This window comes from Barbus barbus, assembly GCF_936440315.1.
Source record: "Barbus barbus genome assembly, chromosome: 36".
In the NCBI taxonomy this organism is placed as follows: domain Eukaryota; kingdom Metazoa; phylum Chordata; class Actinopteri; order Cypriniformes; family Cyprinidae; genus Barbus; species Barbus barbus.
The window spans coordinates 28,574,659-28,592,336 of NC_136714.1; the positions used below are offsets into that span (position 1 = coordinate 28,574,659).

General features: G+C 42.8%; 3 protein-coding genes across 3 annotated transcripts; all 3 read right to left on the bottom strand.

Annotated features, from left to right (window-relative positions):
- Positions 1–210: 210 nt before the first annotated feature.
- Positions 211–5,435, bottom strand: LOC306855754 (macrophage mannose receptor 1-like). Its single transcript, XM_079394598.1, has 12 exons — positions 5,259–5,435; positions 4,710–4,829; positions 4,429–4,575; positions 3,951–4,105; positions 3,719–3,818; positions 3,307–3,542; positions 3,043–3,232; positions 1,539–1,790; positions 1,274–1,456; positions 994–1,044; positions 758–909; positions 211–607 (listed from the first exon to the last, which is right to left on the bottom strand). Exons 1-12 carry the CDS (start codon positions 5,272–5,274, stop codon positions 563–565), a joined length of 1,647 nt encoding a protein of 548 aa, XP_079250724.1. The 5' UTR covers positions 5,275–5,435; the 3' UTR covers positions 211–562.
- Positions 5,321–8,305, bottom strand: LOC306855755 (macrophage mannose receptor 1-like). The gene is made up of 8 exons (XM_079394599.1): positions 8,196–8,305; positions 7,992–8,107; positions 7,746–7,897; positions 7,430–7,635; positions 6,381–6,555; positions 6,077–6,298; positions 5,690–5,859; positions 5,321–5,533 (listed from the first exon to the last, which is right to left on the bottom strand). Exons 1-8 carry the CDS (start codon positions 8,253–8,255, stop codon positions 5,459–5,461), a joined length of 1,176 nt encoding a protein of 391 aa, XP_079250725.1. The 5' UTR covers positions 8,256–8,305; the 3' UTR covers positions 5,321–5,458.
- Positions 8,306–8,324: 19 nt separating this feature from the next.
- Positions 8,325–16,455, bottom strand: LOC306856015 (macrophage mannose receptor 1-like; the record flags this gene model as incomplete). The annotated part of the gene is made up of 28 exons (XM_079394973.1): positions 8,325–8,536; positions 8,892–9,065; positions 9,145–9,188; positions 9,268–9,401; positions 9,479–9,545; positions 9,824–9,878; positions 10,026–10,170; positions 10,322–10,476; positions 10,581–10,715; positions 10,974–11,120; positions 11,203–11,337; positions 11,414–11,446; positions 11,586–11,696; positions 11,800–11,919; positions 11,989–12,156; positions 12,332–12,373; positions 12,574–12,718; positions 12,881–12,963; positions 13,205–13,363; positions 13,771–13,872; positions 13,981–14,100; positions 14,575–14,657; positions 14,759–14,894; positions 15,070–15,188; positions 15,346–15,455; positions 15,684–15,907; positions 15,990–16,123; positions 16,331–16,455. The coding sequence occupies 28 exons, from the start codon at positions 16,453–16,455 to the stop codon at positions 8,325–8,327; spliced, it is 3,417 nt and encodes a 1,138-aa protein (XP_079251099.1).
- Between the last annotated feature and the right edge of the window lie 1,223 nt (positions 16,456–17,678).

Consider the following 17,678-nt stretch of genomic DNA (forward strand, 5'->3'; position numbering starts at 1 on the left):
TTGTAAAGTGTTACCGACAAATCTTTAAAAATGAAGAAAGATGATCAGTGTACAAGGCTCTGTTGCAGGAATAAACTAGATTAATGGAGTGAAAATCAAATCAAATCGTTAAACTCTGGCACAGATGTTGGGCAGCTGGTGATGATTTCAGTGTTCTGTGAATTCATGTATGTTCAGAGTCTTATGAAGTTTGATTGCGTCTGTGTTTTTGGAAATCTTTATTAAAGATATTGTGGTTTGGGTGTTTTAGCCCCGCCTCCACCAGCTGCCAATCAAAAGACATGCTTTAACACAACGTCAAAGTTTTGAAAAATTTCTAATGCTGTTTAGTAAATATATTTATTTTAAATTAATTTCAAGAAACAACTGTACAGTCAATAAACATTAACACAACAACGCATTTGTGCAAATTTAAAAACAATTTCCAAAATGTGAACAAGAATACAAAAAAGTAAAACAAAAACAATCTGTAGGCTGACGGTTGTATGATTCTGTTTCAGTGCTGATTGAACATATTTCAGTGCTTTAGTTCCTGTACAGAACCAGATGAATCTCCCACGGTTCATGTGTCAGATTCTCCAGCGAAGTTCGGGTTGGTGAACGCAGGCTGTTAACAGATTGTAAAAAAAAGTTTAAATGCAGAAAAAATGTCTATAGTGTTTACTGGCATCAAACATGCCAAACACACGTTAAGCAACTTTCTCTCATTCAGGTTAGACGCAGGCTAAAATAAGAAGTCTTCGATCACAAAACTTACCACATCAATATTCTTGGTTTCGTGTTTGAAGAAGCTGATATCTCCTGGTTTTACGCCCTTCACACTAAACACATAGTACATCGCGGCCAGGATCAGCGCCGCGCAGACGATGGCCCCGATAACGGCCCCGGCGATCAGACCGCTGTCCACTGCTTCACAAACAACAGCTTCAGTCACAACAACACATCAACATCTTATAGCATGTGTCAGAAAAACCGCTCAGTTCGTGAACTCACTCAATGATGGGTCAGTTGGGATGACGGGCCCATTATCATCGGTCACATAATCTGAACACAAGAGAACATGCTATTAGAAGCAGGGCATGGAATCAGCTGTCTGGTTCTGGATCGGATGGGTGACTCTGAACTGTGTGTGTGTTGTGTGTTTGAGTATGAGCTGTGTCTGTATAAAGGTTTTCGATCTGGACTGTCTCCGCTGTTCAACTCACTAAACTTTAAGAACTGAAGCCGGCTTGAATACAGTGTGAGAGTCTGAGTGTGAATGAGGTGAACGTACACTGCCGGTGTCGACACACGAAGCCTCTCTTCTGCAGACAGTTGTTATCGTTCCACGTGCCGTCGTGATACATCTCCACGCAGTTCTCTTTCCCCACGTCGCCATCGTGAAACGCTTCGTTGGGTTCTCCAGGAGCCCAGTTTGTGAAGCCCAGAGACGTCTGATCCGTCCAGGCCCATTCATCTACAATCAGAATGGGCACAAGATCAGCACATGGGGTCAGAGGTCACATGAAGGATGAGGGTGCGAGGGATGAGCTGCGTACATGAGCCGCCTCTGGTGAGGCCGATCCAGATGTTGTGGTACTTGGTGTAGTTGATGTTCCTGATGAACTCCACCTCGGCCCGGCTGTGAATCGAGGCTAATTCGCCTCTGTTCACCTCTTGGCAGATGTGTCTCGCTGTTGGCCACGAGTAACCCACTTTTTCGTCGTATACGATATAGCAGTAACGTCCGTACGGCCGCCAGCCCCACAAACACTTCCCGTCTCCAGGAGCCGGCGTCGATGGAGGCTTTTCTGCGGAGAGTTTGGAGACAGGTGTTTGTAATTAATTCATTAATATTTGCCTACAAAACCACCACTGGCTCTGCACCCCTTTACCTTAATTCATTGCTTCAGACTTATGTGCCTCTAGAAGCTTGTGTTCTGCAAGTGAACGATGCTTTATTGTTCATCCCAAAGAGGCACAAAATCACTTTCACAGACTTTTACATTAACTGTTCCCTCCTGCCCAACTCAATCCCAGCAGCTGAGTCCTTAGCCATCTTCAAGAATCAACTAAAAACACATCTCTTCCATCTTTATTTGACCCTCTAACTCTAGTACTTTCTATTCTAACTCTTTTTTTCTATTTGTTTTCTTTTTTTTTATAAAATAGCACTTGACCCTTTATCACTTGCACTCTGTTCATTTTATAAAAAAACTCTTCACACTAGCTTTCTATATTCTTTTTCTATTCTATCTACTTGTTTTCTTTGTTTGTGCGTGTGTGTGTGTGTATATATATATATATATATATATATATATATATATATATATATCTCTCGTGCTGTCAAACGATTAATCGCATCCAAAATCAAAGTTTTTGTTTACATAACACGTGTGTGTACTGTGTATATTTATTATGTATATATAAATACACACACATGCATGTATATATTTAAGAAAAATATACATTTCTATATTGAATATATTTATAAAGGATATAATTTATATGAATATAAATATATACATGTAAATATTTTCAAAATATATGCTGTATGTGTGTGTCTTTATATATACTTAATAAATATACATAGTATACACACATATATTATGTAAACAAAAACTTTGATTTTGGATGCGACTAATCATTTGACAGCACGAGATATATATATATATATATGTATGTAAAAAACCTTGCTACACTGTGTTACACATTTGAGCTACAGCTTTCCTGTAGCTCAAATAGTAGAGCATGCTAGCAACACCAAGGTCATGGGTTCGATTCCCAGGGAAAGCAAGAGCTGATAAAATGTAAAAACTGTAACTTGAATGCAATGTAAGTCGCTTTGGATAAAAGCGTCTGCTAAATGCATAAATGTAAATGTAATGTAAATGTTAGGCTAACTGAGACTTGTCATAGCACTTGCATATATTGCTCTTTTGTTGGTTTTGATTGCTTCTTTCGCTTTGGATAAAAGCGGCTGCTAAATGACTAAATGTAAATATAATTTAATGTAACTGATATGAAGTGCTTGATGTGCATCCGTGGCTCGGTCAGCTTTACCTTTAGTGATTTTGCAGATGTAGGGCTTGGCGGCGGCACAGGCCGTGTCGTTCCAGGTGCCCTGGATGAAAAGCGAGGGCGCATGCATGCTGACGCACCCTTCTCCCTCGTGATCGGTCGGCTCCCCGGGGCCCCAGTGCGTGAAGAACACTGGCCAGCCGTCGGACCATGTGTATGAGTCGCTGCTAGCCTGCAGGAGAAGAGCAAGGCTTGAGTTCTGCGTAACGTTAGTGAGCTCATTAAACTCCGGCAGAGCTGAAGTACCAGCCGGCGGAGTCCGATCCAGGCGTCCGTCTTGCCCTGCTGCACGGCTGCGGAGATGAAGGCCTGGTCATAGCTCATGTCCACACTGGCCAGGTTCCCTCCCTCCTTCACACAGGCCTGCTGAGCCTCCTCCCAGCTCTTGGGCTCGGACACCAGCTTATAGCAGCTGCTGTACCAGGTGATGTATCCAGACGGACATGGGGTGCTGGTGGGCGGCGGGACCGGGATGCTGCTCGCTGCAGAAAACGAGTTAGAGTTAGGTTAAACTTCAAGCTATCTCATAGTTAAGGGTTATATTTTGAAAGGTCAAACAATTCTGGTGACAAACTCTTATCATGTGTTTCCCAGCCCTGTTTCTAGAGCGTTTATATAACTACATTTAGAATGAAGACACAAGTGAAGATGTCAGTACATTTCTTCATGGAGCACACCCATCCTCGCTCGTGGTCACAGTTCTCATCGTTCCAGCGGCCCGTGACCAGGTGATTATGGGAGATTGAAGTGCAGTGTTCCTGAGAGAAAGACATCAGAGATCAGCATCAGCACCTCTGCAGGTCAACTAGTTTTATCTTTAAAAGATACTGTAATTACATATTACTATATCTATCCATCTATCTATCTACAACACGACAGAAATTCTTCACCTCCCCATCAGCGTTGTTTGGCTCTTTATCGGCCCAGTTTGTGTATAAGACTGGACTGACTCCATCACTCCATGCAAACTTCCCTTCATGCAGCCTATCAGATAAACCGATCCAAACGGGTACAAGCAGATCCCTGAGATAACTAGCCACAAAATCTGGAAAGAGGGTCATAATGTCACAGATTAGGACAGTGTTTGCATGGATTTTAGATCTGACACATCCCTGTTGCTGGGTATAGATCATTAAATAGATGTTAAACAAACAAACAAACAGAGAGCATGCCTAAAAGTGAAATGAGCTTAAAAGATAAGTTTTCTAAGACAAGATTTAACAACAATGTTAGCCAAGCCATCATAATAAAAAGAGGAATTTCAACTTTGGGCTCACCTTGCAAACAGTGTACATCAGCATGATTAACAACTCTATTAACCCTCTATTAACAAGGGAAGGTCTGCTATTATAACATCTTACAAAGTACCGTTTTCATTCTGATTATCAATGACGGCGAGATCTCCTTTCTGCTGTCGGCACCAATTCTGTGCGTAAGTCCAGTTCGCCTTGATCTCAGACTGATGATAGTGCTTTCCTTTGAATATGTAGCATTTGTTGTGGAATTTCATCCATCCTGAAACAATCACAATGTTTCTTTAGGAAAACTGAAATCACTGAACCTTTGCCAGATTAGCCTGACCAATCACTGACTGAATGCCTGAAAGCTTTATGTCTGGATTTATGCATGTTGATTCATGTCAGCCGTACCTTCGGGGCAGTTTCCTTCCCATGATGCCGTTGGAGGCAGCGGTGTGTGGTCATTTCCTGGATATTTTTTACACACGTAACCAGCATTGGCGCGTCCACAGTTTGCATCATTCCACGAACCTATCGAAAAACAAAACATTCACATTTAAACCACTTGGATCTCTGAATCCTAAAAGCATCACATGTTAGTAAACAATAAATAAATACAGCTACATTTGATAAACGTACAAACAACACAAAATTTGAAGTCTGTTCTGCACAATAAATGGACTATCTATCGGACTTCTGTATTTTTTAAACTAGTCATAGTGAAGCATTGACTGACACTGCATTTGACTCGTTTCTGAACAAGTTTATAATTCTTATTTATTATGTGTTATATAATGATATATTGTAATGTTTTGACAAGCATCCATTAAAAGAAACATAGCAGTGTTATTATATACCATGAATATGATGATGGAGATGATTAGGGTTTTCAAAAGCACAGTGGTTAAAAACAACATGTTAATATGAAGTATTAACATGAACATTAATATAATAGTGCACCTGGATGTCTGTTCATCTGGACACACTGTTCTTCACCGTTTGCATCATTGGGTTCTCCGGGACCCCAGTGCACATACGTCACCGGAGACAGATCGGTCCACCTGAACACAGAAACAGCTCTGTAGGACTGACCGTCATGCCAGAGAACATGTTAAAAACACACATGTGGAAACAAATGCTACTAATATTCTGTTTAAGGCTTACAAATACTCTCCTCCTGCAACCCCAAACATTCTCATTCCTATCCAGGCCGCAGCCGCCTGACCGGTGCCCACCTGAAAACAACACACAATCAGACCAGTGCTCTCACAGATCATGATTCATCCACCTTTAATGTGATGTCTTACGAGGACTCATGTCTTTTGTGAAGAATTCTCAAGTCACTCCTACAAATCACTGATCAAACATTCAAAAGCCTGGAGCTTTCGTACCAGGCTGAGCACGTAAGACTGCTCGGCTTCATCAGCGATGGACACCATATGAGCTTTCTCCTCGTAACACCTCACAAGGGCCATGTGAAAGTCCACGATATCTGTGTCATTATAGTAATAACAGATGCCGTTGTTCTTCCTCCAGCCAGGGTTCGATCCGCACTCAGGAGCTGAAGAAAAAAACCCCATTAATAAACAAACACCTCCAATAAATTAACTAATTCTGACCCACATGTACAAATACATTTGTGTGTTATTTGCTCCATATTTTTGAAAAGGAATAGCATTAAATTTCCTACATTTATCAGCATTTTCCAAACACAATCTCAGAGCACAGAAAAGGATCATGAAGGTTATTTCACTGGTAATAACAGATTGCACTGGCACCTGGTGCAGGCGACGGAGGCTCCGGAGGTATAATGGGTTTCTTTCCTTTAGCAATCATGCAAATCCAGTCCTGGTGGGCGTCACAGTTCAGGTCGTTCCACCAGGATGTCCCGTTTTTAGTGGTCACCATCTCCACACAGTTTTCTCGGCCATTGTGATTATTGGGTTCACCGTGGCCCCAGTTCGTGTGACTGACCGGCATCCCGTCGCTCCAGTGGTAACCTTAGAGAAGAGAGGTTAGAAACCGCTCCATCCAATTCTAAGACATTCTCGTGGTCAGTGAAACACCAGTGAGCAGACACACCTCCCTCCAACGGGTTGACACTCAGTCCGATCCACTTGGTTTTTCCCTTCGAGTAGCCGGACAGGAAAATTTCCTCCTCGGGACTGTGGATGCTGACCAGGTCAGCGCCACGGGCGAGACAGTCTTCTCTAGCCGCCTGCCAGCTCTTCTTCTGGGCAAAGTCCACTGTGAACAGCTGTTAAACCAATACAAACACGTCAATGAGAAGACCATTAAAAACACAGAACATGTACTATAATAATCACCACTCTTGAGAATGGCTTATCCTGGGGTTTTGCAGGCAGCAGCGATGTGAAACATCACGTACATGCGAATGGAACGCACAATATGAAGCACAAAATTTAGTGGTAAAGGACCAGTCTCATCAGTTCCCACAAATCAGCCTGATGCTCTCTACACTCCCACATACAATGAAAAAGTGTACCAATTTTGTCTTTTCATTGCATACAGCTACTTAGAGAAGAGCAATACTGGGGTTTAAACAGTGTATTTTGACAGGGCTAATGCCAGTCAAAAGAGCCATTGGTGTTGTTATAATTACACCCAGTATTCATGGTGTAGGTTTGAGCTAGAAGACATAATTCTTCCCCTTATTCTCTGGAAGGTCGTTTTTCCTTGCTGATATGGACAGAAAGACTTTTCTTTTGTTCAATCTAGATCAGTGGAGCCCAATCCTGTTCCTGGAGACCTACCTACCTGCAAAGTTCAGTTCCAACCCTGATCAAACACACCTGTCTGTAATTATCAAGTGCTCCTTCAGATCCTAATTAGTTGGTTCAGTTGTGTTTGGAGCTGAACGTTGCAGGTAGGTAGATCTCCAGGAACAGGATTGGGCACCCCTGATCTAGATGATTCAAGAGTTTTTCTACAATAGACAATGGAGGCATGAGCAGCATCCTTCAACATATTGAAGCGTGTGCATGTGAAGAACTGAACTAAAGCTGACGGTGGCGCATGTGTGTGCAGTGCATGTAGACGTGAACGTCGCTTCCTAACAATATCCCGCTCTGTGGTGTGCATCAGTCAGTGGAAGGCATGGCTTAGATCACCCTGTAGCAGTTTCTGAAGTGAGGCTCTCCGCCCCAGTTGCTCTCGCACCCAGTCACCGGAGGCAGCGTCGGAGCTCGAGTCGGTGGAGAGATGCCGTTACGAGAAGCTTCACACACAAACGGGAATGATTCTTCACACTGTTTGTTATTCCAGAATCCTGCCAGCGGGCTGGTCGACATCGTGACACAGGATCCAGCAAGGTTATCTAGAGATGCAGTGAAATCGGATTGGATTATGAGCGGTGATGTAGTTCTAAACAGCACTCAGGTGTAATGTCTAGGACAGAAGTATCTGTGGTGTAAACTGATGAATTACTTGGCTCATTGCGGCCCCAGTTGGTGTAGGTTATTAAAGCGTCGTTGTCCCAGTAATAGTCGACACCCGCCACCCCTCCTCTCGCCCGCAGCCCGATCCACCAGTCTCCGGAGTACCGGCTCATCAGAGCTGTGAAGTGAGCCTGTTCGTACCTGCAGACGGCGACAGCAGCTGAGTGACCAGAGCTACACGAGCACAGAAACAGTTTATGACTGTAAACAGAACACGAGAGCTTTAGACACTCACAGGTCCAAGATATGCAGCAGAGTGCTGCTCCGACTCTCACAGAACGCTTTGGCTTCCTCATGACTTCTAGCAGCTTCTTCAAACCAATAGCAAGAGTACTCAAAAACATCCCAGCCCTGCAGAACACACACACACACACACGGTTAGTGTGACTGTGACAGGGTCAGGGTCACTGATGGCCCTCCATGAGAGCGCATGACTGACCTGAGGACAGCCGTAGATGGTGGGCTGGACGGAGGGCAGCGGATAGTGACCTTTGGGCATCTTACAGACGTAGGTGTTTAGCTCCGTGCAGCTGACGTCGTTCCATCGGCCCGTCTGAGACACAAAGCATTACGATGACATTGATGCTCCTGTGTTTAGTTTTGTGTCTGTCAGTAAATGCAGTACCTCGTGGTACATCTCCACACAGTCCTCACTGAAGCCCTGGTGATTGTTGGGTTCCCCGGGAGCCCAGAGTGTGAACGTGACCTCATGATGATCCGACCACGAGAACAAACCCGCGAAGCTCAGATCATTCAGACCGATCCACACGTCACTGGTGGCTGTTTGACGGGACAAAGAGGAAATGTTGTGAGAAGAGCACATTTAGCCGTCGTGTGTGTGGAGTTATTACACACACTAATACACACAAATACACACACTCACACACACACACACTCTCACATACACACTCACACACACACTCTCACACACACACACACACACACACACACTCTCACATACACACTCTCACATACGTGTTTTGTTAAAACCTTCCCTCTAATTTCCATAAATACAATCAAAGCCATGTGACACGAGCACATGGGAAAGGAAGCGAATGAAATGAATATAACTACGATTTCAATCACGATTTGTGTTTATTTGCACCTAAACGAGCTGGTAAATGTGCACACATACCCTGGTACAGGTAACTCTCCAGCCAGCTCTGCTCTGTCATGGACAGGATCGACACCAGATCAGCTCCCAGCTGCCTGCAGGCCGTCCGCGCGCTGTGCCACGTCTTCTTCTCCTCAAACGGCTTATAGCAGAACTCTCCAAACTCATACCAGTCTGGACCAGAACACCTCAGCTCTGAAGAGACATGCCATTCAGACCAACAAGCTTTTGCAATAAAGTAATGATGTTGTGACGAGTGAGAAACCTGTCTTACCTCCATCAGTAAAGTGGTACGACACAGAGTAGAGTCCATCAAACCTGCAACACATCACAGCGTATTTGACTCTAAAGCCGACTCTTTAACAAGCAGGTATCTCAGAGAAGACTGGAGGCTTACTGTCTGGATACAATGCCGTTTCTGGTGGATCCGCTGTAAAAGTTCTGACCGTCAGCTTTGAGAAGAGTGCAGTCTCCTCCAATGTCATTGAGAACCACTCCAGCGTGAATCGCAGCGGCACAGATATTAGAGTCCTGAAACAAATGACAGTCATGAATCATGAGGAAAAAACGCATGTTTGACGTTATGTTATAATCGATTATAGTCGTACCCCGCGATACATGTCTGTCCCGTACACAGAGTATGCCTCGCTGGCACAACCAGCAGGACAATGAACCCTGAAACAAACAAAGCAAAATGAAATAAACCCAAAAAATGAGTTTCCATAACATGGATAACATATATATGGCACAACTGCAGGATTTCCAGTCAGAACATTTAAACCAGTAGTTGTTATTCCACAGCACCTTCTGTACGTTCAGGTTTATTGCTTTGATTATTTGAATCAATTTGTTAAATAATGGAGAAACACAAGATGTGTGGATCATGAACCGCTGCCACTGACAGTATATTAAGACTTAACCAGGGTTTCAGATAGTCAAGACTCGATAATTACATCATTCTGTCTACGGAGTGGTCCAGGCTGGGTTTTGCACTGCAAGTCACAGCATCTGAAAAACAGCCAAAAAAAGGGAAACAGATAGGCTTAATTTTCACAGAGGACAGACTGGGATTAATTATAGTTCTATTTCAAAACAACAATTCCATTGATCCAAAACAACAATTCATCTTCTGAATCAAGCTTCGGTTGAGCTCACAGTCTGGTAAGCAGCCCAAAATGTCCAGTCGCAGCCCCGCTTGACCGTTCCACGCCAGCGGCAGAACACGAACATACTGCGCTGAGACCGGCGTCCCCAACAAACGCGTCTCTGGAGTCGTCCTGTCCACAGAACCCGGATACTCCTGTGACAGAACCACCATCAGAACCTCCTGAGCTCATATCTGATCCTCTCACACACAGATGCTCCTCTGTAGTGTGTGCGTGTGTGTATGAGAGAGAGAGAGAGAGAGAGTGTGTGTGTGTGTGTGTGTGTGAGTGAGTGAGTGTGTGTACCCCTCCATCGCTGCTGTAGTCTTTCCAGGACAGGCCATCTGTGCTGGTCTGGATCTTAAACTTAGTAACCCAGTGATCTGAAGACGGACAGCCCTGAATGACGACCCCTGTGATCTTCTTCAGTTGACCCACATTCACCTGAATCCAGGAGTTCGCTGTGTAACAGTTTGCATGTCAGGCATGAGATGCAAAATGGTTTTGGTTTTCTTCAAATACCTGAAGCGATTTTGTGATAAATTCAACTATTAAGGAGACAGACCAGAGGTGGAGGGCATCCAGCACGAGTTCCCTTTCAGTCTAGCTTTATCTGGTCCTTTTCCACTGAGAGACGATGATGCCGAGAGCATTGAATTAGTGACGTTTCCGTCCTCCACACCCAACCCTCTCAAACACACTAGAAACAACACACACTCATCAGGGAATGTGTCACATACTGAATACTGTAACATTTACTGACCCTATTGTATATGGTTTTGTATTAGAAGTTCTTCCTCCTCTCAAGTCTTTAACTTTTTTCACCTAAAACCTCTTTTTAGCCGAGCTTAATCTCAAGTACCAGTATGATTTTCTGAACACATCTTGTCATAATTGCCACCAAGCTTTTCATAATTCATTTTATTCATATTCACGTTCTCAGTAGAAGTGTCCTCACCGTTCTGCTCGCAGCTGAATATCACCTCCAGGTATTTGGAGACGGTGGGGCAGGGATCAGAGTCAGTGTGAGCGAATAGGAAACAGAACTCTCTGTTATCGCACATCGTCCTGGCCAAAGCCAGCGTGCCCTCAACAGTGCACACACCTGCAAGGTTCATTCAGTCCATCAGAGATCCTGCATGAACACATTAAACGCTCTCATTTACCCTCTCAATGCTGTGATTTACCAGAGGCTCCATCTCCATACGGACAGATCTTGTCACTGCGGCGCCCGTAAAAAGCCGACTGGATGTTGATGATGCTGTTCTGGGGGCAGTGAAGGACCAAGCTGGAGTCCTGACATGCGTATGTTGTGTAGAAACCTAGAGTACAACACAAGAACAAACTCAGCAAGGCTCAAGAGATTCGTGGCAGACGAGTAACAGAAGCCAAACGTACCATCATGCGGCGGAGGAGGCTCAGGAGTGTTCCCTGAAAAAGGGAAAAGGTGTACTTTCTAAACATTAATACATCACTCAGTATTATTTGAAAGGGGTTTAGATTAGATTCAACTTTATTGTCATTGCACATGTAAGGTACAGGGCAACGAAATGCAGTTAAAGGAACGTACCGCGACGCTTGCAGATATACCCTCTCTTGTTCTCGCAGTCATCATCATTCCACGCTCCAGAGTTGATTAAAATGGACAGGCAGTCTTCACCATAATAATCATCAGGGTTTCCTTTAGCAATAAATGAGGCGCAGATTATTTTCTTCATTAAACTTGATTTTGACTCATTTAACAAAAAGCTTAAAGGGTGCTTTATCGTCTCAAATCTTTTCACCTGCAGCCCAGTTTATATAGCGGAACGGAGAGCCGTCTGTCCACATCCAGCCTCCCTCGGTGATGGAGTCATGCGCTCCCATCCACAGAGAAACACCCGTGGGAACCGACTGGATTTGAGCTGCGGGTGAACATGAGCATAAGTGGATCTGGAACATCTTGAGAGTCTGTTGAGTAACTGGATACTAACCATGGATGAAACTTTGTTCAAACGGCTCAGTGATGCTGACGAGATCTCCACCCTGATTCACGCAATCCGTGCGAGCGTCGGCCCACTTCCTCATGGACAGAGTAATAAACAGGTAGCAGTAATCATTAAACGGGTCGGAAACCCAGGAGCCGCACTTCGCATTCCAGCCTGACAGGAGAAGCAAATGAAATCAATTCAAGAGCTCAGGCACAGACACGCAAAACAATCAGACGCTTCCAGTCCGATACACAGAGACCGATATGTACCGCAAGACAGAAACAAACACAAATATGTGAATGTCTCAGTGTGTGGTGTGTAGAGAGAGTCAGTAACAAATCGGTACCTGGACCAGATGTTGGGGGAGGCGGTGGCCCTTGACCTTTTGCTGGAAAAATAAAATCAATATCAGTATCTCAAAATCACACCAATGGAAAGAATGGATTTGATGGCTTTAAAGTTGGTCAATAAAAAAAGACTAATGTAACTAACTGTTGTAACTCACTAAAACAATGCTTTGATCATTGTGCGTAAACAATAAAACAAATAAAAGACTGATCAGACAGGAAAACCTCAGACTGTTCGCACCTTTCTGACAGATGAAGGGGTAAGTGGATGTGCAGGGTAGGTCGTTGATTTTTCCTGTGTCCTGGTGCTCGGTGCCACGGATGTGAACACAATCTTCATTATTCTGCCAGTTATCCGGCTGGTTCGTCTCCCAGGGAAGAAAGTCCTGCAGAGGCCAGAGAGAACAGACAAAGCTCCTCAAACGCTTGACATGGAACAAAATAAAGCTTCAAATAACTGGATGCGGAACTGCCAAAATATTGTTGTTCACCCAAAGCTTTCTCACTTTGTGTGATCAAATGTATAAGTTTAAAGGCTGATCCCTTACTGCTTGAGATCCATCGCTCCACACAAACGTTCCCTCTTTGACGATATCATTGAGACCCACCCAGGAAGATCTGCTCATGTGGGCTGTGAGATCAGAGCAAAAATAAAACGTCATATACGTCGATGCTTGAACACTTGGGAATTTTCTGTATTTCTTTATACATTTGACCTACTTTGTAGCCTTTAAGTATTTTTAACTAGATAGCAAGAACCCAATGAAACCAACTACCCAAAAACATTGTATTATATTATTTTTTCAAATGTTTTGTGAGCAAAATGATCCAGGAGTTAATATCTTTGATGAAGAACTGGTCTTCTATCGCACCTGTCAGAAAGCTGACGGTTTCTTGCTTGTGGATGCTGACCAGGTGTCCACTCTGAGCCACACAGTAATTTTCTGCATCCTGCCAGTTCTTGACTGTTTCAGTCTCAAAGTGATAGCAGTATTCACCGAAGAGCAGATACCCTTCATCACAATGTGAGTCTGCAGAAAAACATTCAGTGAACCATAGTAAAAACACAACCCTGACACGTCTACCATGATATTAATCCAACAATGTAGAAAAACCCCTGGCAGACAGGACCAATGAAAATGCAAAATCACTCTCTGAAAGTAGACGGCTTCTTCCTATGCTGTTCACTGTTGCTTTGCAAATTAGCCTGTACATGAGCGCCAACAAGTCAAAGTTTTATGTAACAGCTCTGGCCATGTGACCAAAAGCGTGAATCCTATTGGTTGGCCAGTTTTCTGGGGTTCAGTGTGTTGGGAAAGAGATTAGAACCCTTCTCTGTAAAACCGACGTCATGAGGATGTTTGTGTCATTCTGAAAATATGCATTAACAGCCATTCATTCATATCAAATGACAGTGTGGGACTTTCTGTAGTTTCACCTGGAGCCACTGTGGGCTTCACATTTTGTCCTCCAGGGATCTTGCAAATATATCCCAGGTTTTTAAAGCAGTTGGTGGTTTCCCATTTTCCAGCATAGTTTCCTATTACAAGGAAAAAAAAAAAAAGATTCAGCTCAGTTTTTTCAAAGAAATCTTTTAAAGCTGACATTGTGTGTGCACTGCACTGAGTAACTCTATCGAGAATCTTACCGGTGTAAATCTGGCCACAGTCCCACAGGTTTGCTGAGTTTTGAGGGAAATTTGGGCTCCAGTTTGAAAACTCAACTGCAGTTTTGTCCACCCACCTAAATGTGCCATCATGGTCCTTATCTGTGTTAAAATTCAGAAAGTCAACACCAAGATGAGCCCAATGGACTGTTCACATTCAGATAACTGATGCAGATCATAGTAATTCTGATCAGAGACCATCTTATGAACGTTACAAACAGCAGCTGTGCTATTTATCCTGTTTCTAAGTAGAGATTATGCCAGCTCCAGATCGGATCTAGCCTCTTACGAAGATTTGAGATGACACCAGTCCCTGCGAGGACTTACGACTGAATACGTGACATTAACTGACTGCATGATTTTATAATTTTAGCACTGAACATTACTTTGACAGGCACCTCTCATAACAGATCACACTTAACTAATGTAGAAACAATATGTATTGTGAAAAGTGCTATACAAATAAATGTGAATTGAAACTTTCGGCTAAAATACACACTCTGCAGTTCACTTTTAAAAAAAATTCTCCAAAAGATGCATTCATTTTCATAATTTTACAAGGACTGTATCACTCACCTGAAATGCCAATCCACAGATCAGGTACATCTACCTGGTGAAAATCAGGCAACTGTGCGTTAATGAAGAACTGCTCCTCTTCACTAGAGATAAAAACAAACATAGAGAACGAGCATGTATGTGACCCATTACCTTTAAACTCCTAACTTTAAAAACTTCCTTAAGCTTCAATGTTCATTCTCACTTTTTGATGGTCACTAGGTTTCCACCCATGTCAAAGCACTTGGTCTGAGCCAGATACCAGCTGGTCAGGAGATTCTGGTTACTGACCACCCAATAACAGTTTCCTGAGAAACTCAACCATCCAGAAGGACAGATGGCTGGAGCGACAGAAACAGAAGAGCAAATCACTAAACAAAAACAACTGAAACACAGTTATAATGATTAAATGCATATGTAGCATTAATAACTGAATCATGCACAATATTGTATCTCAGTGCGCAAACACAAAATGAATTACAGAGTGATAATGTTCTCTATGTTCTGTAATCTTACTATTCAAAGCTTTCTTGCACATGTAAGGTCGTTGAAAGCGGCAGGCGTGTGTTCTCCATTTCCCATAATCCTCTCCTGATTCTTTTATCATAGCAGTACACACACCATTGGCTTTGTCACTGGGTTCAACAGTGAGAGTTTGAGTTATTATTATGCAGGTCAACACTTAAATTCTTCATTTTATTATAGTGAAAAACACCTTCTTTGAGTCAGTTTTGAAAAGACCATAGTAATAAAACTAACCAGGTGCTACAACTAGTTTAGCAGTTGTCTTACGTGAGATCAGGTTGTCCTGCCGGCCAGTTTGTGTATGTGGATGTACTCGCATCAGACCAAGTGAAAGTCGTGGCATTTGGTTGTATTTGACAGGATAAAGTTGTGCATTTCTGTGAAAATAAGGGAAGTGAATACAGACAACATTCAACAGAAATATAACAGCAATGCAACTGTTTGAGCTGTGATTATTAACATGTAATAAAATGTGCAGTCTTGCCCTGGTAGTCTATTTAGATTTTAAGAAAATAAGTGAAAAATAAATGGTCCCGCTCTTTGGTGTTCAAGAAATGATTCAACAGATTTCACTGAGGTGCATGTTGTCCAGTGATGATTCTCACCATTGTGGAAAAGCCAATCCAGAGGTCAAACGCGGACGCGTCCAGACGGCTCGTGACATACTGCTCCTCTTCAGAAGATGTGATTGACACTAGGTCTCCTCCCTCTCGGACACAGTCGCTGCGAGCCGCTGTCCAGCTCTTCTGGACGCCGGCCCGTCTCTTATAGCAGTTTGAGCCGAAGGCCTGCCAGCCGTTCGCAGAGTCGCAGACTGGAGCTGGGTTCGCTGAGAGACACAGAGAAGAATATGTCACACACATACACAAGCAGATACACACATTACTGTACATTAAATAGATTATACGTACGGTTTGATCGTTTACAAATGTACTGCCGTCTGGCTGAGCAGGTTTCATCGTTCCATCTGCCGTCATTGGCTCCCAGAACCTGCCCACAATCTTCATTATCTGCCCAGTTGTCCGGCTGACCCTCCTTCCAGTACCTGCAATTCACAGGATCAGAGTTTGCTCCTCACACGGAACTGCATCATTTATCTACAGACATATCTGAGGGATCATCAGTGTGGAGAACTGCACCATACGTTCCTGCATGAGCCTTAAAGACTCTATTCATCTGTATGATGTAGAGCTGCACACATGAGTAAATCAGCTGTAAAGGAGCTCTAACTAAGAGTGAACTTCTCACTCACGACAGGTAGGGATAGAAAACAGTCCCATCACTCCATTCCCAGTTTCCCTCGGACGCCACGTCATTCAGTCCGATCCAGTAGATGGAGGTGCCGATCTGCGTCCGGACCCACGTCTGGAAGAGCATGCTTGATGTTAGATGTAAATGTGATCTATTTCTCATCGTTACTGTGGTGGTGTGTATCTCACCCGCTCGTGAAGGTCCTGGATGCTCATCAGGTTACTTCCTTTACTAACACAATCCTCCAGTGCGTCATGCCATGACTTCATATCAGAGGAGAAGAAGTAGCATCTCTCCTCATACGGCCGCCAACCCTCTTCACACTGACTGAAGCCTTAGATAAAACAGTGTGCTTATTGTTTCTCATATTAATCACAAACCACACGAGGACAAAATAAAAAAGAGAACAAATCAGGAAAACTGTTTTTAGCATAAAAAAATCACAAGCCTTTCAAAGGGATCACTGCATCTACAGATAAAACTTGGGCAATAAATTCATTACATGGTTCCTCTAAAACAAGTAGTGTTTTATTATATTCAGCTAAAAACAAAGAGAGAGAAAATTTCTGCTTGCAAAACACAATGGTCAAATTCTCCATCATAAAAATGCCTCATGACTGAGATGTAAAGCTGAAACATCAGGGTCATTTGCACTGTTTTACTGGAAACAGTGTCATAAACAATCATATGTGATCCTGGAGCACAAAACCAGTCATAAGGGTCATTTTTTTTTTTATTGAGATTTCTACATCATCTGAAAGCTGAATAAATAATCTTTCCATTGATGTATGGTTTGTTAGGATAGGACAATATTTGAAAATCTGGAATCTGAGGGAGCAAAAAAATCTGAATATTGAGAAAATCTCCTTTAAAGTTGTTCAAATGAAGTTCTTAGCAATGCATATTACTAATCAAAAATGAAGTTTTGATATATTTACAGTAGGAAATTTACTAAATATCTTCATGGAACATGATCTTTAATTAATATCCTAATGATTTTTGACATAAAAGAAATATAATTTTGACCCATACAATGTATTTCTCACAAATGGTTCAAATCAACTCCTGCCAAAGAATAATCATTTTCTCCATTTACCTCGACTGTAAAGTCTTCAAAGTCAAATGACTGTAGTAAAGACACAGAGCACAAATAAGGCTCACTTTTGTGTCCCACTGCTTTTTTACCAGCGTTAGTTCACACCTAAAATGCCAACTTTATTTTGTTAAATTATTATTTGAAGTTTACTGATAGATGTTACGTGGATTTTGTATTTTTGTATTTACTCATCTGTTCATTCAGAAAAAAATGGCCAAAACATCTCATAATATATTTAGTTTGTTGATCAACA

Coding starts and splice junctions, on each gene's coding strand:
- LOC306855754 (XM_079394598.1), bottom strand. Junction 4,576..4,709: donor GGAAGGAAACTGCCCCGAAG/GTACGGCTGACA, acceptor TGATTGTTTCAG/GATGGATGAAATTCCACAAC. Junction 608..757: donor AAACCAAGAATATTGATGTG/GTAAGTTTTGTG, acceptor ATCTGTTAACAG/CCTGCGTTCACCAACCCGAA.
- LOC306855755 (XM_079394599.1), bottom strand. CDS start 8,255: ATGCCCAAAGGTCACTATCCGCTGCCCTCCGTCCAGCCCACCATCTAC. Junction 5,860..6,076: donor GCCTCCGTCGCCTGCACCAG/GTGCCAGTGCAA, acceptor TTTTTTCTTCAG/CTCCTGAGTGCGGATCGAAC. Junction 5,534..5,689: donor AGTCTTACGTGCTCAGCCTG/GTACGAAAGCTC, acceptor TGTTGTTTTCAG/GTGGGCACCGGTCAGGCGGC.